Source organism: Haemaphysalis longicornis, unplaced genomic scaffold (assembly GCF_048455015.1).
Source record: "Haemaphysalis longicornis isolate Haplotype H1 unplaced genomic scaffold, Haemaphysalis longicornis Haplotype H1 scaffold_1, whole genome shotgun sequence".
Classification (NCBI taxonomy): Eukaryota; Metazoa; Arthropoda; class Arachnida; order Ixodida; family Ixodidae; genus Haemaphysalis; species Haemaphysalis longicornis.
In genome coordinates, this window is record NW_027526203.1 from 430500173 (window position 1) to 430527870 (window position 27698).

Consider the following 27698-nt stretch of genomic DNA (forward strand, 5'->3'; position numbering starts at 1 on the left):
TGTTAGCGCTGTGGTTAGCGCTCATATATAGCTAACAAAACTGCTTTTCTACACACTCACGTGTTACAGCCGCATTGCTCCCCATTCAGCTTGCAGGCCTCTCCCTAACTAGGATATTAGGGTGCGTTCTTTGCTCATTCAGATTTTTTTTTGTCTGGGTAGGAACTGTCATGCTAAACAAATAAGTCAGTGGTTTTGAATCTCGTCAGAGGAAAGCGCATCAACGTGTGTTTTCAATACTAACGTTGCTTCATCATTACTGCAGAAAATTAGTTGAGGTATAAAGATCCTCAAAACTATTGGGCCCTTGACTAAGCAATATTGTTTAATATATATGTTGCATTAACGATTTAAAATGCAAAAAATCGCCGATACCAACAGAAAACACATACTGGAGGTCTTACTCTGACAGACATAATACATACTGGAGTCTTAACACCCGCTCGGGCAGTCCCGTAATCACCGTGGACGGCCCGAGCTGCGATCGGGTATTCGATTTACACATGCATTCATATGGCTGAGTGAATCCTTGTACCACCCGCAAACTGTCAGCGGTCAGTCCGGGGCTGATGATGTATGAGTCTCGCCATGAACAAAGATAAGGAAGATGGGGGCGGGTGGGGCAAAGGACAACATTGCCCATGTGGAGTGACGGCGTGAATGAGTATGTGCTCTAATGCCGATTATGAAGCGGGATTTGTGCACGACTTGTACTCTTACTTCCAGCTTATCAAATCTAGCGGTTTCTAGGAGCACAAACTTCTTCGTCTGCCCTCTATTTGATCCAATCGGAACACTCCCCCTAACGCCTATAAACGCCGGTAACTCCGTTGCGCGGCGGTGGTGCCAGCTGGGTGCAGGAGCGGGAAAAGGCCGACCGAACGTTGCCATGGCGACCGCTTCTGTGAGTAGTTCCGCTGGCCGCGTCCTGCATGCGCCGGATGCTCGCTGCCGCACCTCGCCAGCATGTTTTCCACGGAGCTGGTCCAGTACGACGAATTCCCGCCGTCAGGAAAGGAGCTTAGGTAGGTTTATCATTGCCTAGTCGGCGCAGGCCGAGTATGCTTTAGAGTGCAGTTGAAAAGAAAAACACGGAACCGAAATGACATCGCATGGCACACAACAGTTTAATACACTCCCTAAACAAGTCCAAAACAGTATAACATACTCGGACTTTCTCCGGCCTGTTCCCACTTGAACAGCTTGAAAGTCCACTTATTTGGCGGAACTGACTGCAATAATTTCTGAGACGCACTACTGAACGCGATCTAACGCACGGGTGCACGACCAAAAGAATTGCTCAGGGCTCCCATCCACCCCTACCCCCGCCTTCGCAACCAAATAAATAAAAATGCTACCGAAGCTTTTAGTGTGCCGCAGCTCGGTAAGGGTAGACATTAAGCACATTTAATGCTGCCGACGACTCGCTAATGCACGTGCAAACTCGTCGCAACCAAGTGCGAGTTCGACGAGGAAGGGGGCTTGATTTTTGTCACCTTCTTGAACCCTGGGGCAATCGTGACAAAGTGGCGCTAGGGACAAAAAACTCTCCTGACGTTCCTCACAGCCTCAGATCGGGATGATGTTCTGTGACCCTCGTGTGCATATATTCTGTCCTTTTGCATCTTGTGGGTGTGTATACACCTCTGGACGAATCTAGACTAACGGTTGCACCATCGCATGTGCATAGCATATACCGTTCCTTATTCCTGCTACCCCTCTCCCCTCAATTTTTCCTCTTTAATCTCACTTCATTCACTTCCACCTGAACTTGCAAGGCCCTTCGTTAGTGGGACCCACCTCTTCAATTTCATTAAAACTCTCTCTCTCTCTCTCTCTCTCTTGTGGGGATACGGTCGAAGAGGGAAGAAAAAATAAAAGCCGGGGGAGGGGCGGGGCGCAGAGGCAGTTGAATGTTGAATGAGCATGAAGCGCATCAAAATTTGGGGTATTTTTTTTTCAGAATAAAAAAAAAGTACCGCGAAACTAGAATTAAGAAACGAAATCGCAATTGAGTGAGTTTTGGCTACTCCAATTGTGGGCGTAGTGCACTCCTGTCATTAAGTGAGCGAAACGTCTGTGACGTTTTCGTAATTGATTGCTGCAGGGCTGCCGGTGATGACATATAGAGCGGAAACTTGGCGACGTACTGAAGAACTGGAAAAATAAAACTTAGATGGGCTCAAGGGGCCATGGAACGAAGAAGGATAGGAGTGACGCTGAGAGACAGGAAACGAGCGTCCTGGACACGTCGTGGTCCTGGATCAGGGAACAATCTCGAGTAGATGATATCATAGTTTAAATAAAGAAAAGGAAACGGTCTTGTGCTGGTCAAGTAGTGGGCTGAAATGACAACCGGTGGAGCACCAGGGTAACAGAGTGGCTACCGAGAGACGGGTCTAGAAAAAAAAAGAGGGGGGGGGGGTCATTAACTCGATGGAGGGACGAAATAAAAACATCGGAGGCAAATATTGGACTCGGGCAGGGCAGAATAGCAGCGTTTGAAGGTCAATGGGAGAGGCCTTACTCCTACAGTGCCCTTAACTAAGCTGATGATAAGTGTTTGAATCCCTGTTTCTGCCCTATTTCAGGAACATGTCCCACAGCTGCGTCCAGACGGAGCCACAGGCCACGACGGAAATTGGCACACAGGGGCGAGAGTGCTGTCACGTTGAGGTGCGTCTTCCTGCTTTTACAATATACACAACCCCACCTTTCACTCCGAGGAGTACGGTCAGCCTTCTCTATATCCTCTGTGCTGATTAGCCAACCAGAAGCGTGTTGGAGGCTGCATAAGCTTCCAACAACACTTAAACAATTAGCGCTGCACATGTTGATTGTTGATGAGCAGAACACGACAAAACACACACAAGAAATTGGCTGTATGCGCTAGTTACCGTGTACGTGCCTACGACTTCTTTGCACGTCGCGTTCGAAGTTCTCTTCTTTGCTACTCGGATCACGAAGCTGCCTGATGTGCTCACTCGTGAGAAGGTCGTTGGAGAACCCTGTAAAACAAATTTCTGTTCATTTACAATTGATTAGGAAAACTATGTTGAATTAATTTTTACGCATTAGCAAGTGTAATTTCATACACAGGGAACCCTATCGTACTTTATCTTCCAATAAATTTGCTCGCCGAAACCAAAGTTCTAAATTTCTAAATTACCTATTGCACTCAAACCTCATTATTACGAAGTTGAAGGGAAGTCGTAATTATTTCGTTATATCCATTATTCCGTTATATCAATTATAAGAGTTTACGGCAGTGTATGCGCACTTGGATGCGCACCTATAAGCATGCAAAGAAGAAAATCGCCTCGCGGTCCACTGCACCGCTACGCGACCACGCATGCGAAGGAAATTGAATACAAGACAAATATCTTGCTTCCTCAATGCGTACACTGCATAGTTTATTGTTCGCTAGACATGGCTGGAAAAAAGTCCATGATGCTCCTTTACTTCGGACATCGCAAGCGAAAGAGTTCCTTTTCAGTGCACGTGCCACCCCGTTGATGCCGTTTTCGCCGTCGCCATGGGCACCGAAGAAACGACGTAGAAGGTCAACCGCATCGAGTGCGTGCGACGACGTTGGCACGTCGAACGCGTGGGCATGGTAGACCACGGCGTCTTCGTCGTTGCTTGCGTCAGTTTCTCCGGTGACATCTGTGATAATAGCACGTCGGCATCGGCGTTGAGAGAGCCATACTGCTTGCTCCACCCCGCTGACTGAGCGAGGAGGATGGCTCGCTCGGCCGCGCATGCTGTCGACGCGGGAGTTTTAAAACAGCGGAGCCGAACGAGTTGTGGAACTCCACGGAGCACTGCACGCCGTGGATTTTGTGTTCGTAGGGGAGACTAATATAGTTCGTTATATCGATTGACAGGTCAATTTTACTTCGTTACAACGAGGTTTCAAAGGCATGGTTCTCTACGGAGATTTGAAGGGGAATTTTATTTACTTCGTTATATCCATTATTTCGTTGTGTCGCGTTACGTTATAACGAGGTTTGAGTATTCGTTTTATTTTCATGTTTAGACGCCAAACCCATATTAATAACATCACGGGCCTGAATAACACTGAAATATTTGGGGAAAAAAACGTTACGTGATACGTTATGAAAATTCTACAATTTCTTTTTAATCGAGTTGATAATTTTGAGGGTTTAAGGGGTATTTTGGGATCCGTGCAAACATTGTAATCGATGTGGCATTCATTTAACTTCTTCATAGGTAAATTTTCTAGAAATACCGATGTTTGTTTATATAGGAACCATTCAGAGCAGGTGTTTTTTCTATCTCGGGATCTATGAAAATGTGCAAAAGTCGTGATATTAAATTTACCTTTTAGGGTTGATTTTCCGAAAATTCCTCAAACAAGGTTTTATTGGAAAATTAAATGAGCGTTATGTAGGCGCAACGACAGATGCGATAACTTGACGGGAGTGAGAGATTATGTGGGATATGTGGAAACGCCCTTGAGCAAGATGTTATCCATTTAACTTCTTTAGAAGTTAATTTGAAAAAAAAAATCGTTTTATACAGCTGTATCAGTAACCTCTGTACGCAAAATCAAATGCGATAAATTTAAGTGTGCAAGAAAACACATTTAAAGCTTTCTTGGTATACCCCTAAGTGGAGGAATGGACGCTACCAATTCAAAGTCCATTGGTTGAACGGCTTGGGCTTGCCGATGACAAATCAGTCAGACAGTCAATCCGTCGGTCGATGGTGCCAACTTGTCTTTATTACTATGGTTGGGTTGCACAGCAAATCACCTTTTCCCAGTCTGGGCTTGAAGCACAAAGCAGGAACACCGACATTCGTGGGATATAATCCCTTTTAAAGCTGCTCCCGAATTTCGAAAGAGTTTGGTGAGCCACCTCATCAGGAGAGAAACTAAATGGCTCGAAAAAGCGTTATGTGCGCAGGTACAAGCCTCGCCAAAGGCCGTGGCAGCCCTCGAGCCCAGGGCGTACGACTGGCCCTCCCTGGCAGCGTTCATGCGTCGTGCCTACCCCACCATGAAGGAGGAGCTGGAAAAATCGTCTCGCAGCAGCGCTTTCCGAGGCCACAGGCTGCTGGCCGACACGTGCGAGGGCACGCCGTCCCGACTCTACCGCGACACAAGGTTCCCCCAGGAGGTTTGCACGCGGCACAGCGGCTGTCTTTTTGAGTTGCGTGAAATTATGCCAAACATAAAAATTGCCACTTGTCACAGTTTTTTCGTTTGGGAGCGTAAGGTCCTGTTTCTTTCGCTCGTGGGCAAAAAATACTGGACGGTCATCCCAAGGGGGGACTGTGTCAGCTGTTGATACACGGCTATGCTAATATGATGATCTTCCAAAGGGTGCTATGCCGTACCTAATTATTTCTTAAAGTTGTCGCCGTTAAACAACAAAAATAAAGCTATCCCGAGCGCGACAACGTGCGGCGCATGGGCAGGTGCACCGTGCGCATATGTGGACACACGCTTGGGGCGCATGAACCTCCTGATGTACCTAGTTTGTGTGCATCCGGGGGTACTTGCCACTTGCGATGGTTCCTTTGTAAGGATATGTGTATGTGTGTTGGCGTGGCTCTGGAGGAGCAACGACATCGTTTTTGAGTTGCCGTGAAATCTGCACTCCATGAAAAGTATTTATTCCACCTACTGAACCTCAAAAGAGATTATAAGTTTTTTTCTAAAATAGAAAAGCTGCAGTTATACCTTATTGTCAGCCTATCTAAAGAAAATAATTCAGGGCTGAGGGGTTATGATTTTTGTTTCTGAAGCTCAGGAGCCTGTGTTCGATCCCAGGAGTTCCCGAGCCCGAAAAAAAAAAAAAAAAAAAGGTTTTTGAGATGCTCGGCGGCGCATGTGACGTGCTACTGGCGACGCACTAATTGGCGTACTTTACCGCCATGCACCTGAATGACCAGTTATTGCGAAGAAACGGACCACGTTGCCCAATCGTTAGGCCCAACGTACCATTTGACATGCGGCCTACGCTGTATGCGCCGATGATATTTTTGAGTCAAATTTTAGGTCGGACCTCCGTATTCGCCGTGTTTCCTGCCGTGCTTGCAGGAATTGGTCGTTCAGTGGCATTGCGGCGAAGCCGACCTGCTTCAGCGCGCACGTGTGTGTGGGGCGCGCTCGCATAGTTCAACCCTACATGCAGGATATAAGCGTGATCGGTAAGAAGTGCAAAGCAGAGATAATCCAGTTATTTTCATTGAAGGGTCCTTTTATGAAATATTCCATTTTATGAGGGGATTGAAGTTATTTTTTTTTCTTTACAGTTTCACTGCACAGATGCGAGTTGGAATTCCACAGGCTCCATCTTAGCGCTCTCATATCCTTTCGCTTTTCGGGGCCGCGCGTCGCTGTGTGGGGAATCGTATAACGAGCAGAAATTTGTGCTCCTAAGCTTGAAACCGAAATACGCTATAAATAAAACTTGTAGTAATTCTACAGCTCTGAAACGAATTTGTTTTGGAAAATCGCCATAGCAGAAAGAATCCTAGACGAGGGCACTTCAGGAGAAAGTTCAGTCAACGAAAATGTAATTTTACCTAGTGAATCGACGTAAGATATAATCTTCCATATATTACGCAGCGCGTAGGAGATGAAAACGTTTACGGTCCATCTGGGAACGCCATGTAGATAGAAATCCCCAAAAAGTAATCTTAGCCTTGTTTTTAAATGAGCGTGGTAAGGGTTTAAAATATTATGGGAGTGGTTTCAAGCTCAATCCCGGACATCGCATTCGGAACCCCCCACCCCCTAGGGTGGGCAGAGATCAGAATACGTTAATACGTTAATCACCCGCTTAGTCTCAGAGGCTGTAGACATAGCGGTAGTATAGTTCTATATAGTTTGACTACCACCAACTAGTGGCTTCAGAGATGCAAGCTGCTTCCACTCTCCATTAGCAATACTAAAAAGTTCCCCCACCCGTACAGTTTTTATGCATGGGGCGCAGTGACTTCTTCCTTGACGAAATTTCCGCACATGTGGTGCTATCAATCACGAGGAATGGTGCACACATGAAGCTGGAGTGCGTCTTTGGAATCCTCACCGTTCTGGTAAAAGCAACCAGCCTGGCAACTGCCTCAGCACGGACACCTGCGTCACGTCGGTCGCTTTCCATCCGCAAAGGCCATCGATCTTAGCCGCCGGCACAGTTTACGGTAAGAGGGATAGTCTCCACGCCTATGATATCTCATTTTGAACACGCAACGGCGCTCCAGAGCGCAAAAAGGTACAGAGCTATGACAGATCTCTTCGCTTTGAAACGGAGCAGAAGGCGTGATTCTTGCTAAGCGACGATAGAAACAAAAAAAAAAAAAAAAACAAAAAAAGAAATTCCGGGTCATTTCCACTGACGTGAAACCTGGGGAGGGGCGAAGTGTGCAGTGTATCAGTGCATTTAAAGATTGTAAGACTCTCTCTTGCCACACGGCGCGCACTGATCGGGCGCCGGAGAAGCGCCGTTGGGAGGAGCAATCGCGCGCTTGCTGAGGGGGTAGCGCCTCCCTTGCGTTCAACCGGATTTAAGCAATTTGCCTGCTGCCCATCTGCCCCAGTTTGGGGTAGCGGCAGGGGTCAACGCGAGCGCAGTGCAATGCCCGTGCTTCACCCTGGGTGCTCGTTGATCAACGAGGCCCCGAGACCAGGTAAGTATGCCTTTTGGTGCTTCGACCGACCACCTGACCTGACCCGATCAGGCCTAAAGTCAAGAGCCGGTGGGTACTTGAGTGCAGTGTTATACGTAATGGCGTTCCTGGAACTAGTTCCTTTTTGGAGGAACGGAGGAACGCCACCGTTCCATTAAGGGTCGGTGGAACTGTAACGGTAACTCTTTAGGTTTATGAAGGAACGGCAGGAACGGCGTTCCTTCTGCAAACTTTACATCGCTAGGATTTTGCTGTTTTTGATGCCAAGGCTCAAGTACAAAAAGCCACAAGTCGCTACTGTATTTTTCTTTCTACAAGCTGGCCAATTTGTCCCCCCTACAGCGGAACGTGCTTCCTCTAATGTCAAGGGCAGAAGAATAACCAAGCAGTGGGCCGGAGCTTGTGCTAGCTTTCATGCCGGTTTAGCTAACGCGAGGGCGTTCGACGAGTGAATAGCGCAGCCACGAGAATGCTTTTCACCTTTCATAGTTTGGGGAGGCCAGGATGCGCGTATGGCCGATAGAATTGTTTCCGGCCGGGGAAAGGTTGTCTAAGTACGAGCAGAGCCGCAGGTCCCTTTTGAAACCATCGTATCTGTATATTGTCAGGGGTAATTACCGCATTTTTCACGTCGGCACAGCACGGCTTTCGGAAATCATACTCTTGTGAAACTCAACTGGTAACATTTACACACAGTCTTCACCGTATTCCTGATCGTTCATCTAATGCAGATTGTATTTTTTTTTTACTTTAGCAAGGCTTTTGACAAGGTCTCTCATAAAATCCTGCTTCATAAACTACGGCAACTAAATACCGATGATAATCTTCTAAAATGGATTTAATGTTTTCTTACTTATCGTTCGCAATTCGTTGCAGCAAACGGCTACAACTCACCCCTACGAGACGTACACTCCGGTGTACCTCAGGGGTCAGTGCTGGGGCCGCTCTTATTCTTAATTTACCGATCTCTCCTCCATGGTAACTTCTAAAATCCATCTTTTTGCTGATGATTGTGTCATTTTCCGAGAAATTAACACCAACAACGATTGCGCAATTCTTCAGTCTGATATTACTAGTATCGCTAACTGGTGTCATGAATGGCGAATGGAGCTCAACACTAACAAATGCAAAGTCCTGCGTGTATCCCGTACAAACATCACTACGTCACTTTATTTTCTTAATAATTCCGCTTTAGAATTTGTTGTCTCCTATAAGTACCTTGGCGTTCACATCACATCAAACTTGTCCTGGGCCCTTCACATCGAATACGTTATTAACAATGCTAACCGTATGCTGGGATTTATAGGCGAAACTTTTTTAACGCCCCGTACGAACTTAAACTGTTGCTTTTTACAACACTAGAACGTTAAAAATTAGAATACGCCGCGCCGATATGGGATACCACTCACGAAATGCTAACAACTGTACAGAACAATGCAATTCGCTTCATTCTCTCTAATTATAGCCGAGGTGCAAACATAACAGCAATGAGAAATACACTTGGCCTACCTACGTTGTCTTCGCGTCGAAAGCTTTTTCGTCTAACCCTGTTCCATAAATTGTATCACCACCCAGAACTCTGCAAATTAGTTCCACCACCTCAGTACACTTCCCATCGCATTTATCACTCTCACAAAGTTGGTCTTGAATCGTGCAACACAAAAACCTTCAGTCATTCATTTCTCCCCCGTACATCCAGCGAATGGAACCACCTTCCCCGTGACATTGTTAACATTAATGATAACCTGAATTTTCGCGAGAATTTAGCTAGTATTGTATTTTAAGGAACAACCTAATGTTTTTATTGTTATGATACTCACTGCACTGTATTATTATTTCTTGCCTTTGGCCCTGAGAGGTACAATAAATAAATAAATAAATAAAAAATAGTGCGCGCAAGACGAGGGTGCGTTGTCGTCGGTGGAGTTGCGCTCGCTGTGAGGTTATTCGAAGTATCACCGGCTGTGGGTGTGCCGCAGTATCTCAGGATGTTGTACTGCTCGAAGGGGCAGAGTACACACGCAGTTCGTCACGGCGCGGTCTATCGCCGATCTGGCGGGAATTGGTCGACGGGAGTGCCAGGTCCTTTTGTAGTGCACGCGTCCTGTAGACAAAGGACATGAATTTCTTCATTGTTGGGCCTAATTTCGTCGCGCGCCGTATGAAAAATACCTGAGAGAGGCCGCCCGAAGCTCAGCGTTCAGAGTTGCTTTAGTTGGTCGGTTTCAACCTGTGTTATACTTGTGCTTTGATGAATACCTGGGAGTGAGAGTAAGAGAGTGGATCACTTGATTGTTTGTGTACCAATCTTTGGGTTTTTTACCTGGCCAATCAGTGGCCCAGTGTGTGTTAGTTACTAGGTCCTCGAGACGTGGTTTTTGTGCAATAAAACCGAAGTGTTTGGTGTTCTTGAACGGTCAGAGGGAGAGCTAGAAAGTCGATATAGGGATGCTTGAGTCCGGTCAGTTGAATGAACGAGGGTGAACGAGGAGCCCCTCGTGAGTTAAATATGTCTAGCTGAGATCATTTATGCATTCGTCTGTTTCTTATGTGAACTTTGTATATCAGGGGCGCAGTTAGACATGTATGGAGTTTGTCTGGTGCTTCCTGAAAAACTTCGTCTAGGAGCGTTTCTTTGGATTCTTTTCATCTCCAGATAATCTGCTTCCGGCGGTGTTCATATTTGTATATAATATACCCAGTTCAATGTGAGTTTTAATTTTCTCATTTTATTTTGCCTCAGGATTATCCGACACCGTATTTTAATTTTTAAAAATGAAATGTAACGTTAATGTAACGGCACGTTCCAATGTTCGAAGTGGAACTGGAACGCGTTCCTTTCGCAATAAGGGAACTTGTAACGGGAAGTCGTTTCAAAATTGGGAAGGAATGAGGAACGAGCTTTCGTTCCTGTTTTAGAGGAACGTGTACAACACTGCTTGAGTGTAACACAAATTGATTGATTTGATTGATTGATGGTAGGGTTTAACGCGCCGACGCAACGCAAGCGATGAGGCGCGCCGTAGTGGAGGGCTCCGGATTAATTTTGACCACCTGGGGATCTTTAACGTGTGCCGAAATCTCGTGCACACGGGCGTTTTTGCTTTTCGCCTCCATCAGAAAAGCGGCCGCCGCAGCCGGGAATCGAACCCGTGACCTCGTGCTCAGCAGCGCAACGCCTTAGGTGTAACACAAATTTTAGCCCGTCTACGAACAGCTTCTGCTCGTGCTTGACGATTGCTGAAGCGGACGGGGAGTGTTCCACAAATATTTAAATCATGTTAGTTTATTTTGAACCGGTTTTATCCGTTTTACACTTTTAGTACGCGTTTTATGGTAGCGCGAGGCGTTGGAAAACGATTAATTGATTGATTGATTGATTGATTGATTATGGCGTTCAACGCCCCGACGCTACACAGGTGATGAGGCGCGCCGTAGTGGAGGGCTCCGGCTTGATTTTGACCACCTGGGGATATTTAACGTGCACCGAAAACTCTAGCACACGGGCATTTTTGCTTTCCGCCTCCATCAGAAAAGCGGCCGCCGTGGTCGGGAATCGAACCCGCGACGTTGCGTTCGAAAATGAGTGTCCAGGTGTTTTATTAGTACCGTGACTACATGAAAAGCTGACGACAACGACTGGAGACACCGACAACCCGAACCCCTAAGGGTCTCCACCCCTAAAATCCAATATTTAAGGACTTAACACGCCGAAGCTACACCTGGCCTACGAGGAGCGCCATTGTGGAGGGCTCCGGATTAATTTTGACCACCGGAGAATCTTTAACGTGCGCTGAAATCTCGGCACACGGACGTTTTTTTCGCTTTTCACCTCCATCTGAAAAACAGCACTTGGGCCAGGATCGAAAAAAAAATTTCCCCGCATTTCCCCGAGGGGAAGAATGTGAAAGTGCGAATGCACGAGTTGAATTTGCGCGGTTCGGTAATGTTCGAGAAAGAGAGATCACACACACACACACAACTACAAAGAAAGAAAGATGCATTTATTCACAGACACCTATTTGTGTTGTCGTTGTACTTGATTGCTAGAGCGGATCTCAGCTTTGAAATTTCGTGTCAGTACTCCTTTAAGCGGGTGCATTAGCCCTTCTCACGCCCGATTCCTGGCCAATCCCCCACGTGGGTATGTGCCATGCACAGACACCTATTTGTGTCGTTGTACTTGATTGCTAGAGCGGGTCTCAGCTTTGAAATTTCGTGTCAGTACTCCTTTAAGCGGGTGCATTAGCCCTTCTCACGCCCGATTCCTGGCCAATCCCCCACGTGGGTATGTGCCATGTCAGCGGCCAGGCAGCGCGCACCCATCTCCCCCCGTTGCCAAGGAAGACGAGGAGATTCCTGGCCAATCCCCCACGTGGGTATGTGCCATCTCCCCCCGTTGCCAAGGAAGACGAGGAGCGCGCGCACCCGCAGCTGTTGCTATGTGGACGGACGGCGGTCAACGGAATTCAGGGTCGCTTATAAAGTGCATTCCCACTTAAAATACTGCGGTGTGGTATCATAGTCGTCTGCCTTAGCTCACTAGTCATGTACGGCTCTAAAAAGGGAGGTTCTCCCTATACTGTGTAGAAGAAATCCTCGAATCGTTCCAAACTGCAGCAAAAGATAAACAATTACGGTTATACGAATATTTCTACTGTTATAAGTTTGTGTGTGTGCGCGCGCGCGTTCGGATTAATTATTACGTGGTGTGTTTAGGGGGAAGGGGGGGGGGGTGCGTGCTTGTTGCGCTCCTTATGCTAACAGCAGCTGTTACGAAGTATTCGAGCTAACGTGCAATAGGTGGTCAAAAAACCGGATAAGCAGGCCTTTGAAACTGGGAGTGGTGCCCAATTGATCTGTCGCATTAAAATTAGGCCAGCTATTCGGCTCCGCGGCAACAAAAGTTTACTTTGTGCGTGCGTGCGTGCGTGTAGGGAGTGGTGGGGGGAGGGGGAGGCATGGGCTGCGACAGTCAGCTGCGTGCCTCGACACGGCAGCTCAAGTTAGCGTGTATAACCCTGTTCTTTTTACTTTTTTGTGCTGCTATCTCGCTTCTTTTCGGTGCAGTTTTAGATGCGATGATCTTAACTTGAATCCGGTAGTTTGACCCGGGGCGAACTGTGTGAGTCCCATAAACCTCGTATATTCCTTATATTCCTTGCGCAGAGCGAAACGAAGACAACCATGCGGTAGAAACACACAGAACAGAAAATAGAAACCGTTTATTCTGCGTAAATCATCAGCTCATATATGCTTATGGACGACGTAAAAGATGGATCAATTAGGAGCGATCAAAATTTTCCGGTTAAGTATTAAGATTTGAAACTTTTACAATTTCAAAGCGCTTATCATTCCCAGCATTGTTATTAAATGTATTGCACACAGACAAAGTACTAAATTAAAAAGTCCAAAACCGCTGCCATGGTTGGCGCCAAGGAAAAGACGCGGCCCTTCACAACTCCGTCACAAGTTCAGCACAAGCAGAGCGTCTGCTTTCAGCCTCAGCCGGCGCAAGACCAGCTGACGAAGGAAAAGATGTTCCACTTGGAATAACCGGCCACCGACAGCGAAGGCTGCTCGAATACAAACGGCCTCAAGGCTCGGCGCGAGTACCACAGCACCCGCAGGTACGGGTCCGATCACATGCCACATCCCCTCTCCTTCGCAAGAACGGGCTGCCAGAGCTGGCAGGCAGGTCGGAAACGAGGTCCTTCCACAACAGGATGGCCGCTGTCGATGTGTTCCATCTAACAGGCCGCCCGTACACCAATCCGACGCAAAAGGCCAGCAGGAGCACAGGACTGGTCATTGGGACAGCCGGGCTCGCAGGCAATCCAACCGCCGCTCCAACGGTTATGGTCTTCGGAACAGGAGCACTGGGAAGTCAGACTCGTCGGACGTCGGCGACTGCGGCGGTGGCCAGCGCAGTTCCCTCCCTTACTGCAGCCGCAAGGTATGCGGGACAGCTGGAGTGACCAACCCCGTGAACTTCCGATCGGAAACGCCGCCACCGGCGCCGAAATCTCGCGGCGGCCGTAATGACGACAGGCAGAAGGGAGGCGTACCGCGAGTCCAGTGACAGCAGCCTTCCAGCCGGCCAAGTCCTGAGCGGGGAGCCGGCAAGAACCGCGAAGGGGAAGCAGCGTCCGCCAGCGGCAGGGCCCACAGCGCGAGACCCCCGACACATCGGAGGGCCTGTGCCGGTGCCGCTTCCGACGCTTCTTGGTCGTCATCGCGCAGAAACCGCCGGCCACCATGGCCCGACTTGAACCAGCTACGTGGCGGTGCTGGTAATGAGACGTCGGATGCTCCGCCGCCAAAGCCTTCTGAAAGCGCGTCCTCGAGCGGCGACGGTGACGCTGCTTAAGCCCCTCGCACCGTTTACGACCAGCCAGCCGAGTCTCAGTAGCGACGCCCTCTGAGAGAGTTCTTCGAGAGCACCACGGTTCCACGTAGGCTGGCATCCCAGTGTTGTTGTTGTTGTTGTTGTTGTTGTTCCTGGTGATTTGGCACATACCCACGTGGGGGACTGGCCAGGAATCGGGCGTGAGAAGGGCTAATGCGCTCTCTTAAAACTCTGCAAAATGATAAACCTAGCGATTTATACACAGAAAGATAAAAAATAGAATTGGTTGTTGTAAGTAGAGTTTGGGATAGAACAACTGAGATTTTTGGACCGGAAAAAGTACTTGCAAGAATCAAAGCTAACAGGGCAGGCGCCTGGTCTCGGAAACGTATGCATGAATGGCTGCAGCCACCCCTTGGTGACAATATCCCAGTGATGTGGCCCCAATAGATAGTAGTACGGGCATGGAAATAGGCAGACCAATTCGTCGCAATGGTGTGGCAAGATGACATTGCCTCATCATTGAAAAACCGCGGCAATGCAATAGGAAGTGCTCTAAAGCCTCCTGATCACCGCAGACAGCACATCGGGAGGAGGCTCGACCAGCCCGGTGCATATAAAAGTTGAGTTGGGGGACTCGACATCTGAAGGTAGTTAATGTGACCTCGAATTGACGAGGTTCACAAAAACGGGTATTCCAATTGTGTTTTAAATGGACATAATCTTCAAAATTAGAGATGATCCCTTCCTGCACTCTTGCTAGGCGTTGGTAGGTACGAAACCTTGCTCCTGCTACAATAAAGAGAATAAGGCATAGGTCCACTGGAGGGCCATTCAACGAAGATCGCGCCAAGGAATCAGCCTGTTCATTAAGCAGCAACCTTTTGTGACCTGGAACCCAAATGAGGCAGATGTCCCGCAAATGGGAAGGCACAAGGAAGTTGAATGCACGAATAAGAGCGGAATTTTCGGGTGGAGACACAGCAAAACAAACCGATAAGGAGTCAGTAATTATTGCTTCATTAAAGTGCTGCGGAGGTACTTCTTTTAAGGCCAGAACTATTGCTAGGAATTCGGCTTGAAATACCGATGTGAAATCAGGTAAACACAGCGAGACTGACCAGTTAAGGTGTGGACTAAAAAGTCCCACACCTGCTCGCTCATCACGCTGGGATGCATCTGTTGCCACTATTGCATAATCCTTAAAACTTGCCAAATGGTCGTTCAGTATTCCTGTTAAAAATCGCGACGTAAGCATTTTAGCGTTACTGGGGAAAATATTATGGAAAGTTAAAGGCGCAGGAGGAACATCAGAGTGCATTGTCAGAACTGTGTGAATATTGATACTCGATGGTGAGAGTAACGTATGGGCGTAAAACCACTGTGGAATAATGTATTGAGGCCACCAAGAGCTGAAAAAGAGTGCTGGCTGAGCAACCATCAATGAAAAATATCTGATCTGTGGAGATTAAAAAATCCTCATAACCGTCAGTGCTGAGTAGCCGAAACCAAGACTCCAGGCACGGCATGCGGGCCTCCAAATACAAGATGTTATTTGCCACGCACCTTGGGAGGCCGAGGCACAATCTCAGTGCACAACGCTCCAACATAATAAGCTTTCTGAGTTTGTAATCTGGTGAAACTGAAAAGAGGGCGCAGCCAAGCTCTAAAATGGGATGCATGTACCCCCGGTAAATGAAAAGTAAAGTGTCACTTTTCATTCCAAAACTCCTATTGCTGAGTCTCCGCAACAGTCCAAGTGCCCGTTCTCCTTTGGTCGCGATATGGTTTATACGAGGGTGCCAATCCATTGTATTATCATATATTGCACCCAAATACTTCAGTGATGCCACCTTAGGGATAGTCGCCCCCCGATACGTCAGGCAGAGCGTAACCGGAGCAGATACGGGAAGCAATAACAGCGCACTTATTGACGTTAATGTTCAAATTTAAGTTTGTTAAAGGGAAGGTGAAGCGGTTTTATAATTAAAAGAAAAGTTGACTAGCAGCAAGTGCACATTGAATAGTTCCCGTGTACGAAATATTTTCGCAATACATGCAATAGAAGCGGCGCGATGAGAAAACAAATTTGGCCCGATGCCCCGCCCCCATCTCGCCGCGTGATGCCGGAAGACCGAAGAGCGCGGGCGAAAACCGGCTGAAAAACGTCATACCTGGACTTCCGGCCGGATCGGCGCCTCGGCCATGCTCTTTTCGCCGTGTCTCCTTGTGAATGATACTTGTTGTTGTTGTGGTTGATGGCACTCATTTGTACAATTTTCGTGTTCAAAAAGTATGCACAAACGCCAAACGAGGCATACGTTTTCATGCCGTATTCCTAAGCAGAATAATGCCACGCCGGGATGCTTGATAACATACGGAAGCGACAGCCGAGGTGGCTGTGCTTGATGACAGAGAATATACTACACTACGTTAAATACTTTGTAAACCGCTCTATTGCGTTTTTTTTTTTTTGATGCGACGGACGTGAATGTTCACATTCGATTCTAGATATAGGAAGGATGGGGAATACTGCTGTACTTTGGCCGGGGACGTTTCGTTCCATTCCAGAAACCAAGTCGCATTTGTTCAGGAAATACTTGTTTCGTTAAACGCGTCGGTTTTCTTTCCCTATGGGCTCATGACAGTGTTCAAAAAAACAATTTTTTGGCGAAACTAAAACAAGGGGCCAATCCTGATAGAAGTTCTCTCCCGGCTAAGAGGTAAACAGTATTCCTACAAAGTAAAAGAACCAAGACAACCAGATTACTTATTTTGCAAGTATACATGTCACGATAAGGTGATGTTTGTCTGGAATTAAAAAAAAACACCACTCCGAACCACCACCGTGCCATAATTTGTGTTGACTGCGGGGGCCTAATTTTTTCCCAAGATTCCGTGTGGCTGCATATTATAACCTGGCAAGCCCTTGTTGTCACTGAACCTCAAGTGTGCTCCAGTGATAGTCGGTGATAAATAATAATGATGATACTAAAAAAATTAGGAGCGAAGAGTAAATATACGGCCTCTGTCCGACTAGCGCGGTAAATGCTAAAATCTAGAAATGCTGAAACAGGCCAACGATTCATTATCACAAACGTTTGGTGATTGTTACCTAAAGTAACGTAACTACAACGTAACTGCCTTGTCCGACTGGACTGTTAATTATAACGAGGTGGCCGTAATATTGTAGCAGAATGCGCAACGCACAAGCGAAAATCAAGCCCTACTACAGCCAATAATGCTGAACAGGCACTAGTATGCTGCAGTGTTTTCAGAATAAATGCATGTGAAGCAGTAAGACGCCACTCATCGAAGTGCAGCTAGCAATCGCGGGGGCGCCGTAGCGCCGCTGCCGAAATGGCGCGCGCGTGTGAGTCTGTGTACGGGGATGAGTAACGGGGCTGGGGTGGGCGACAACGAACAAAGGAAATGCGGAAGCAGAGTCTGCTTGTTCGTTTATGCGTGTACCGGCAAGATGTGTCTCGCATATACGTTTACAGCGCATGAACGCTATTTTTTCGCGCAGTGCACGTACGTGCTTTTCGCTGGTAGATTGTTTATAAAACGCCCATTAATCTTCGGCATAAATGGTTTTGTGTATAATAAGAAACGGTTAAGGCAGTACCTAATTTAACATAAGGTATAAAATCCCCCTATGCTGGTTGCCTAATTCAAAAATATTTTGATGGAACCCACTAGTCGACGTCCCAGTCACTGCTTTGGGGTTCTCTGTTGGGTAAAGCAGATTTAAGCTCCAAGATAATTGAACCAACAGCACGGGAAATATATACAACAAACTTCCAGTCATGTGCGAAAATTAAACTGCAAGCTAAATTGCCGCAAAGGCAACCGTGCGATCGTTCGCAATGCTTCCGACAACCCGCGCGGCCGAAGGGTGTCCTCCTTTGACGTCATCACGGGCGCAACCAATCAGGGGCGTCAAAAGACGAAAAGCGCGCGTCTTTCAAACGGGGCCGCGCTTTTTGTAAGATAAATGCCACTTGGACTCGTGTACGATAAATTTCAATGTGATATTCGGAATCAGCGCGCAAGAAACTATAGAACTGTGAATCTAACTCAATTTTTTTGGAAAGCGCTTCAGCTTCCCTTTAACCACCTTTCGATAGAAAACAATTATGCCTGTAGCATTTGATAAAGAACATGAATGTCCTGGGCAGCAGAGAAAAAGGCTATGTCGTCAGCGTAAACATAAGTACAGACCTCCTGATTTATTGGAATTGAGCTCATTAGTACATTAAATAGGATGGGATAAAGCACCGAGCCTTGGGGGACGCCCCTTGTCTGATATAAAGTCGATGATTTAAAGCCCGTTTTCGAGCAAAAGAACTTGCGTCCAATTAAAATTTGTTGAATCCATGAAAGGATGTACTTGGGTAACCCAAATTCTTTAAGTTTGGCTATCAGCACGCTATATTCAACGCTGTCATACGCTTTAGCAACATCCAGTGTGGCGTGTGCGCATACCTGTTTATTTCTGCGCGCAAACTGAATACGGCTCTACAGGTCAACATGGGCGGACCAAATGGAGAAACCCGGACGGAAGCCAATTTGATGCGGGCTAAGGATATTTTCACTGTACAAAAACTGGACTAAACGGCCATACAAAATTCTCTCTATCAATTTGCCTAGGTTGCTAGTTAGTGCAATTGGGCGAATATTGTCCGGAATAACACCTATGCTGGAGTTCTTTAGGAGGGGGAAAATTTTTGCGATTTTCCATTCTGCAAGAATCCATGATTTTTCCAATGAAGTATTTATGATATTCAACAGATCGTCAGGAGATTCCTCAAACGAAAGTTTTATCGGGGGAGTAGAAACCCCATCTGGCCCCTAGGAGGCTCGTGGCAGCCGCATAACAACATCCCCCATCTCTCCCATCGTGGCAGGGGAGACGTCTACAACTGGTATACTTTCTACGACAGTGGGTGATAGTGTAGATGATAACCTGATTTGTAAGTCCTGGGCGACCTTTTCGGTCGAATTCATGATTTCATCAGACGTTTCCACGACTGAAACATCGTTACTGCGATTATTTAAACTCTTGCGGTTACGCAAGAAAGCAAAGAGAGCACGCCTGTTTTTTGTATCTGAAAGCGCCGAGAAACAATGCGAATGATGCAGTTGCTTAGCCGTAGAAATTGTTCGGCGGAAAATAGCCGAGTAATATTTAAAATTTGACCAGTTATCGGGATTCTGATTATGAATTAATGAACTTCTTCCACGCTGCCTTCCTACGCCGATAATCTATCGAACAGTCCTGATCCCAAAGGTGCTTATACCCTCTCTCTTGGCAGAAGCAACAATGAATTAAGACTTATTTAGTGAGTTTTTCAATGCGGCTGTTACGTTCATAGCCCTATTTTCCTCAGACTCATTCGGGAGCGATATGATAGCCCAATGCAATTTTTTTTTTCATAACTTCGTAATTTACCAACGTCCGCAATACCCATTCCGGTGTACTTGGGGAGACAGGTATACATGGAAAACTACCGGTATGTGGTGGCTATTTGTCGGGAAATCGACAGTACTCCACGAAGAGGCTGAAACGCCTTTTGCAAATGTTAAATCCAAGACAGATCGCATTCGGCTCCGGACAAATGTCGCACTACCCGTGTTGTAACAAAGAAGATTATTGGTGGACGTCCCAGTGGTCACCATGCACGCGCAGCTTCGTCTTGGGAAATGGAGGCGCGTGGTGCTGTGATTATGGTGATGTTGATACTTATGCTCTTTTCCTTCTGTCCACTCTTCTTGTTTCACAACCAAACATGGTATGTGGTGGTGCAAGAAATTTATGAACCGTGGTAGAAGTGAAGAAGAACAAAGTTGTATTTTGTCTTTTCAAAGCCACGCCTTGATTAGGTTCTCGGTTTTGAAGGCCTCGTTTAGGTCCTCGGTAACATCGCCGGCCTCCATTAAAGTTATTTTTTTCTCTGTGTAGGTTTTCGGCTAACATTTTAAGTCTGCTTACGGGATTTGAAGGCGAAAGTCTAGCGGTTATCAAATATTTCGTTTCTACTACAACGCGTCTCTTCCTTTTCTTTTTTCGTCTTTTGACGGGAGTACTCCTACAGTCAGACTGATCAATTCACGCTTCAGCTTTTCCATAATCAGGGCTCTCCTTCGCGTGCATGCACCCGTTCTACGCACGTGCAGCCACGTGCACCTGTCACGGCGACCGGATCAGGCTAATTCTTGTTCTATTCTGGCAGGGTGCCGGGTCAGCGCTGTGGCTAGCGCCCTTCGCTGCTTCTCTGTCGACCCGGGCTGAAATCCCACGCGAACACCATTCATTTTCATTTTACAGCGGCGGGTATTGCGGTACCATTCACGCTGTGCCGACGACGGCGACTACAAATATACGGCCGCTTTTGCGTCTGATGAGACAACCATCATCTTCAACCTCTTCGAGCTCCCAAAAAAGCTCCCCAAATCTCTCTGGACTAGGGCAAAATGATTATGATGCAAAGCGTGCGCTACTGTTATAAAATATGCTCGTGGGTCGGCGCCGTCCGCTCATTGCCATGTTACAGAGCATTTGTAGCCTGGAGGTCAGGAATCGTAAACTACACGCACTCAATGCCGTTAGCCTGTGTGGCAAACACCACCGGGTCTCGCGTTTGTGCGTGCGTGGGTGCGTGTGTGTGCGCGTGCGCGTGTCCTGCTCTTTGTCGCTAAGGGACATAATGCTAGGCTAAAGTTTTCGCACTACGGTATTACAGGCGACATCTTGCTGTGGGATACGGAAGGTGCGAACCAGCACTGGGCGTCTTCTCCCGAGGTTATACAAGACCGGCATCATGATATGGTGAAACGCATGCAGTGGATCGGAGACTCCGCGGAACCCCACGGTGTAAGTATGTAAGCAGTCAGAGAGAGGCTGAGAGGTTATGCTTACACACAAGCGGGGGTATCCATTTGGAGACTGAACAATGTACGTCCGCGTCCATTCCAATAGAAAATTATGGGACGTAGAGTTGGCCATGTGTATTGCTTTTAGCATATATATATATATATATATATATATATATATATATATATATATATATATATATATATATATATATATATATATATATATATATATATATATATATATATATAGATATATATATATATATATATATATATATATATATATATATATATATATATATATATATATATATATATATATATATATATATATATATATATATATATATATATATATATATATATAGAAGACAGAAATAAGGGTTGGCAGTCAAGAAAACCTCGGAAAACAAAGGGGAGGATATGGTAGGTCGTTGAAACAGATAAGGAATTTTGAAAGAAAGTGAAGAAAAAACGCCCGCCAGGTGGGATCCGAACCCACGACCTCCAGAATACCGGTCTGGTGCGATAACCTCTGAAGGATAACCAATGAAGGGGAAAAATAGCCCCGCCGGTAGCGTAGTGGTTATCGCACCAGACCGGTATTCTGGAGGTCGTGGGTTCGGATCCCACCTGGCGGGCGTTTTTTCTTCACTTTCTTTCTCTCAAAATTCCTTATCTGTTTCAATGACCTACCATATCCTCCCCTTTGTTTTCCGAGGTTTTCTTGACTGCCAACCCTTGTTTCGGTCTTATTTTCAACGAGCCCCTCATTTCCTATTCTGATTCGCCACATGCATAGCGAGGGCCTCTGTTCTGGCAGTCTTGGTGCCATAGGGAGCTTAAGAGGGCTCAACGCTCGTCGACCACTCCCGACATGTCGTAGACACTCGAGTCACGGCCCGGGGGTTAAAAAGAAGGTCCCCTTCACCCCGAGAAGTCGGAGTGGCGCTGGCTACCAGCCACAAGCACAGGAAAAAATTACATTGACATAAATACCCCAGAAAATGAAGGGGAAAAATAGCCCCGCCGGTAGCGTAGTGGTTATCGCACCAGACCGGTATTCTGGAGGTCGTGGGTTCGGATCCCACCTGGCGGGCGTTTTTTCTTCACTTTCTTTCTCTCAAAATTCCTTATCTGTTTCAATGACCTACCATATCCTCCCCTTTGTTTTCCGAGGTTTTCTTGACTGCCAACCCTTATTTCTGTCTTATTTTCAACGAGCCCCTCATTTCCTATTCTGATTCGATATATATATATATATATATATATATATATATATATATATATATATATATATATATATATATATATATATATATATATGCATGCAGTGGATCGGAGACTCCGCGGAACCCCACGGTGTAAGTATGTAAGCAGTCAGAGAGAGGCTGAGAGGTTATGCTTACACACAAGCGGGGGTATCCACTTGGAGACTAAACAATGTACGTCCGCGTCCATTCCAATAGAAAATGATGGGACGTAGAGTTGGCCATGTGTATTGCTTTTAGCATTATATATATATATATATATATATATATATATATATATATATATATATATATATATATATATATATATATATATATATATATATATATAGTAAAAAATGGGTATAGCTTCTAACAAAACTGTTTATTGGTCGACGTTTCGATCGGATGCCGATCTTTCTCAAGACAACATTTCGTATTTCTGTGCACGTATTTATAAGCTCGTCGTCCAACGACGCCGAAAAAAGAGAGAGGGGGGATTTGGGGAGAGAGGTAGCAACAAACACGCTCTCGGCGAGGTGAGGTGAAGGTTTGCAAAAAAGAGAGAAAAAAAACGCAAAACCAAAAACAAACCTAAACATGCAGAAAAGGGAGAGGAGTACACAACTCTTTCAAAAACACTGTCCTCCATCGTTCGTCAGCTTGTAGAACGAGTGACAGGTAGCGCCCACTTCAGAGGGGGGCCGCTCTGCTTAAGAAACGAAAGCGCAAAGCAGTAACAGGGACGCTCTCACACCATCACTGGGAGGCACAGAATTCTAATGGTCACTGACCTTACGGGAAGAGTTTACAGGAAGCGGTCGCAGCCGCACACATATCTCAGTGACGCCAACCCCACAAAACAAACAGGCAGGCTCGTTAAGAGTGTAGGTACGATCTCCGCACTGTGGCTCAAAGCATGCACGATTCTGCCTACCGGCAGGACGGGCGAGTGCCATTCATCATTCTTAGCTCTATTCTTCTGCCCTGCCCGGGCAGCCGACAGGGTCGTCCCTGACCATGAACCAGGGAGAAGGAGCTTAACTAATCCTCTAACCGCACGCGGGAGTCGCGCGGGTCCTTTGTTGGAGTAAACGGCGGCGGGCGCCTCGATGTTGTTTGTGGCATATGCCGTCTGTGCGGACACCCCAGGAAGGGAATAAATAAAATAAGAATAGCTTGATTACTTGTTTAAACAACACAGAGACTTAATTTAGATAGGGGATTATTCTGCAGCCAGATTATCAACAGCATGTATAGACGACATAATGCCCGGGCTAACATTCATTCCTGCCTTTACGGTGTTGAATTTGTAAATAATGTAAGATTCACGTTGTTCGCGTTCTCTTGAAGTAGAAAATCCACTCTGTAAAAGTGTGACCCTGATGGAGTCGAACGGGTGGTTTTCGGAGTTAATATGTCGTGATAAGGGTAGATCCGGGAGTGAACGAACATGTGCGCGATGGTTGTTGAAGCGCATGCGGAATGCCGTGTCCGTCTGGCCAATGTATTGGATGCCACAAACACCGCACTCCAGAAGGTACACCACATTAGAAGAGTCGCAGTCGAGTGTCGCGTGAATTAGATGCTTGAAATTTGAGTTGGTGCTTTCTGCCACCGTGGTTGTCTGCATGTGTTTACATACGCGGCACCGTGCCCTTCCGCATGGTCGACACCCACCCTTGGGTGCCCTCTCAGTTTTGGCGTGTACGAGGTAATCTTTAATATTTTTGGGGCGCCTGTATACGACCCGAGGAGGGGTGGGGAAGATTTTCGAAAGCCGTTCACTCTGTTGTAGCATGTTGAAGTGCTTTTTCAAGATTTTGTTTATGTTTGGGGAGTCGCCCCCGAACGTCAAAACTAGGTTGCCTCTCCCCTTCTGGTTTAGTTCCCTTTCATGGTGCAGCAACTCTTGGCGATCAAGGTTGACCGCTTTGCAAATAGCGTCGTTGACTATGGGTGGTGGGTATTGTTGCTTCGCGAGTACATTGCGCAAGTTTTCTGCGTTTGCTTCGAAGTCCTCGGTGCGGGAACAAATTCTCCTAAATCGGTGGGCCTGCGAGTATGGGATACTCGTTTTGCAGTGGCGCGGATGACAACTGTCGAAGTGCAAATACTGCTGCCTATCGGTAGGTTTTTTGTACACGGTAGTGATCAGTTCTCCTTTGTCTGTATTTATATGCACGTCAAGGAAATTGATTTCCGTGGTTGAATACGTATAAGTGAATGCGATGCTTGGATGGGCCTTGTTGAAACACTCGATGAAGTCGATTAAGTCATCCTCCGTACCGGTCCAAATAAGGAATACATCGTCCAGAAAGCGTTTGTAAAAGAATGGCTTAATTTCGCGGGTTGATAGAAATTTTGTTTCGAGATCGTTCATGAATATATTAGCGTAGTTGGGTGCCATTCGAGTACCCATCGCAGTGCCGTTTATTTGTAGGTAATACTGATTGTGGAATTCAAAGCTATTTAATTCCAGCACTAGCTTGGTCAAAGTTTCAATGACTTGTGGGCTTGGCGACTCATGGTCCCGATGTATGCTATAGGATTCAATTAGGGCTTCAATCCCATCTCGGTGAGGTATATTTGTGTACAGAGAAGTTACATCTAGAGTTACAAGGAAGGCGCCATCAGGGATTTTTATGTTGTCGATTTCCCGTAGGAAGTGGTTAGTATCACGAAGATACGACGAATGGGTAGCGGGTATTTGCTTAATCAGGGAGTCTATGTAGCTTGATATTGGTTCGGTGAGAGTGCCTCTTCCCGAAATTATTGGCCTACCAGGGTTCCCTTCTTTATGAACTTTAGGCAGCATGTAAAACCTTCCTGGCGTTGCGTGTGCTGCTGTGAGTGCTTTACAGAGGCGTGGCTCTATTTCCCCAATTTTGACAAGATTATTTAGTGTTGTTATTATTTCCTGATGTTCAACAGTTGGATCCGCGTCAAGTTTTTGGTAGAAAAATTCGTTATTTAACTGACGGTGGCCTTCTTGAATGTAGTCTGGTTTACTAAGTATTACAATACCTCCACCCTTATCGGCCGGTTTTATGACAATGTCTGTTCGATCACCCAGTGCCTTAAGTGCCTCGCGCTCCTCTTTAGAAAGGTTCTGGGCCCCTGGTTTGCGAGCGTTATAAGCCCGCAGGACGTCTCTTTGAACGGCCTCAATGTACGAGTCCAAGTGTTTTTCCCGCTCTGATTTCGGTGTCCACTGCCGCCCTACATTGACGGAGGTTGGGGCAGTGCGCTCCTTGTCCGGCTTATCGAAAAAATATTCTTCTAGGCGTAAATTTCGTGAAAAATTGTCCAGATCTTTCAGCAAGCTAAACTCATTGTATCGGCCGGTACTTGGGCAAAATGTCAACCCGCGCGAGATTAACGACCGCTCATGAATAGTAAGCTGTACCCCGGAGAGGTTAATTATGTTTTCATCTATGTTCTTTTGAGTTTTTGATATTTCTTTCGACTTGCAGGGTGGAATTGGGGGTGTAATTTTGGAATTTCCAATGTCTGTGTGGTGCGGAGCTGAATTGATTTGAGAAAACTCGTTTGAGTATGGAACAGAAAACTCGTTTGAGTATGGAACTTTATCCCTTGACAATTTTTTAATTTTGATTCTCATTATTTCATCTGTCTTCTTTTTCTTGAACAGTTCCAGTTCGCTGGCCTCCAGCGCAGAAAGGACAATATTATTCCTAGCACGAAGCTCCTCCGCCCTCAGAGACGCGAGTGTATTATCACAATGATCCACTACAATTTGAGTTAGCTGAAGTGATGCGGATTTAAGAGTTTCGTTCCAATTTTGTGTTTCACGTTTGTTAAACGTATGCATCGATGGTGTTAATGATAGAAGAAGGCCCCGGGGGGCGATCCCAGCCTTTAGGTATATTTTGAGTGTACGCACATGTAGATCATGGCGCACCCGCTTGTCAATTGTTTTCCTTATCTTAAAAAAATTAGGCGTCAGCAGCTGATCACGCGTGTCATCTGAGGGAGAGGAGGTCGGAACATTTGCGCGGCCAGTATGTCAATTCATGCAAATGCGACGTGCAGAGCCACAGTGTTTTCGGAGATCGTACCTTTTGACGGCGGGGGTGGCAGGGCTTTTCTCGTTTTCTGGACTGGATTCCAGAATCTCGCAGTCTCTCGCGCTCGGCTGGGGGTCAGAAGGTTGTGGGCTCGTTGAAGTCCGTGAGTTGAGTTCTGATTTCCCGGGCTTGGGCTCGATCGTCTGCAGGTTTTCCGACGGAGATGCGCTTGTGGCTGAGAGCCCTTGGTCCGGGCCTTGGGGTTGTTCAGGTGGTGCGCTGTTTGATCTGGCGATGGGTTTGGCTGGTTGCGGTGCTTTACGAGGCTTTTGGGGTTTTTTGTTGATAGCCCCAGAAAGAACGCTGCAAGGTGTTTCGCTGGGTTTCCACGTGGAGTCCGCAGACGCTGCGTCACCTTTCTGGGGGGTCACAGTTGTACGCGCACTCCCAACTGTAAGCCTTTGGTGAACGTTCGGACGAGCGACCGGGCTGGGCGCCGGTTCTCTACTGCTAGCAGAGGGACTGTTCGAGACCACCTGGGCGAAGGATGGTATCACTGGCTGCAGCTGGCTAGTTGCACTGGGGCATGTGGGGTAGGCCGTATCGTCCATGTGAAGGCTGTTCATGCAGGGGACGTCCGGGCTCGTCGGCGGTGGTTGGACGGTTACACGGGGGAGGGCGTGGTCTCTCCAATCTCCGATTTGGGGTTTCCGGATTCGCAGCAGCAGGTTGTACAAGTTCCAGGAAAGTAGTGATACTCCCGTGAAGTTCGGGTGCAACCCATCCGCCGCCAACACCATCCGAGGGGAGAAGTGCTGCATAGCGTGATCGAGGTAGAATACTCCGGCCATTTCGTTGCACAAATCTACGAGCCGGCAGTTGAATGTGTGCGCCTCCTGGTTGATGATCCCTACTCTTCTCAAATTGGGCTGGTGTAGTCTCTCGTTAGGGCCCCGGGGCAGCACCAATGACACAAAAATGGTTCCAATGTCCGGTCTTTCGGCCTTGATGTGGTGAAGGAGGGTACGGTACCTTTGAATTGCTGTCTCCGCGCTCGTCCTCGCGATGTCGTTAGTGTCCACGTGAAGGACGAGGAGAGACACCCCTCGGGGCACGAAGTCCAGCAATCCCCCGACGTCGTCAATTCGGGCACCCGGCTGCGATATGAACGCTGGGGAGTCCGGGCTTGACGGGTCGAAGTGCGTGTGCAGGTGCTTCGTCTGGGAATCACCCACGACGGCACAGGTGGGTGCATGCTGAGGGAATTTCCAGATGATCCGTTTCGTAGAAGCGTTGACGGCAGCCATTGCAAGTGATACTTTGATTGCGAGAAGGGCTGTCTTTGGTTGCCGTAGCAAATAGTAAAAAATGGGTATAGCTTCTAACAAAACTGTTTATTGGTCGACGTTTCGATCGGATGCCGATCTTTCTCAAGACAACATTTCGTATTTCTGTGCACGTATTTATAAGCTCGTCGTCCAACGACGCCGAAAAAAGAGAGAGGGGGGATTTGGGGAGAGAGGTAGC

At 47.0% G+C, this 27698-nt stretch overlaps 2 protein-coding genes across 2 annotated transcripts in view; both read left to right on the forward strand.

Annotated features, from left to right (window-relative positions):
* The first annotated feature begins 923 nt into the window (after positions 1-923).
* On the forward strand, positions 924-6909 carry LOC144155719 (cytoplasmic dynein 2 intermediate chain 2-like). Its single transcript, XM_077687333.1, has 4 exons — positions 924-1025; positions 2592-2676; positions 4932-5144; positions 6286-6909. Exons 1-4 carry the CDS (start codon positions 967-969, stop codon positions 6493-6495), a joined length of 567 nt encoding a protein of 188 aa, XP_077543459.1. The 5' UTR covers positions 924-966; the 3' UTR covers positions 6496-6909.
* Positions 6910-7017: 108 nt separating this feature from the next.
* LOC144155717 (cytoplasmic dynein 2 intermediate chain 2-like) overlaps positions 7018-27698 on the forward strand; it is a 30174-nt gene continuing 9493 nt past the window's right edge. Inside the window, exons 1-2 of the mRNA XM_077687331.1 lie at positions 7018-7176; positions 20758-20888. Coding sequence (XP_077543457.1) covers positions 20841-20888 — 48 coding nt within the window. The 5' untranslated portion in view covers positions 7018-7176; positions 20758-20840. The remainder of the gene's footprint in view (positions 7177-20757; positions 20889-27698) is intronic.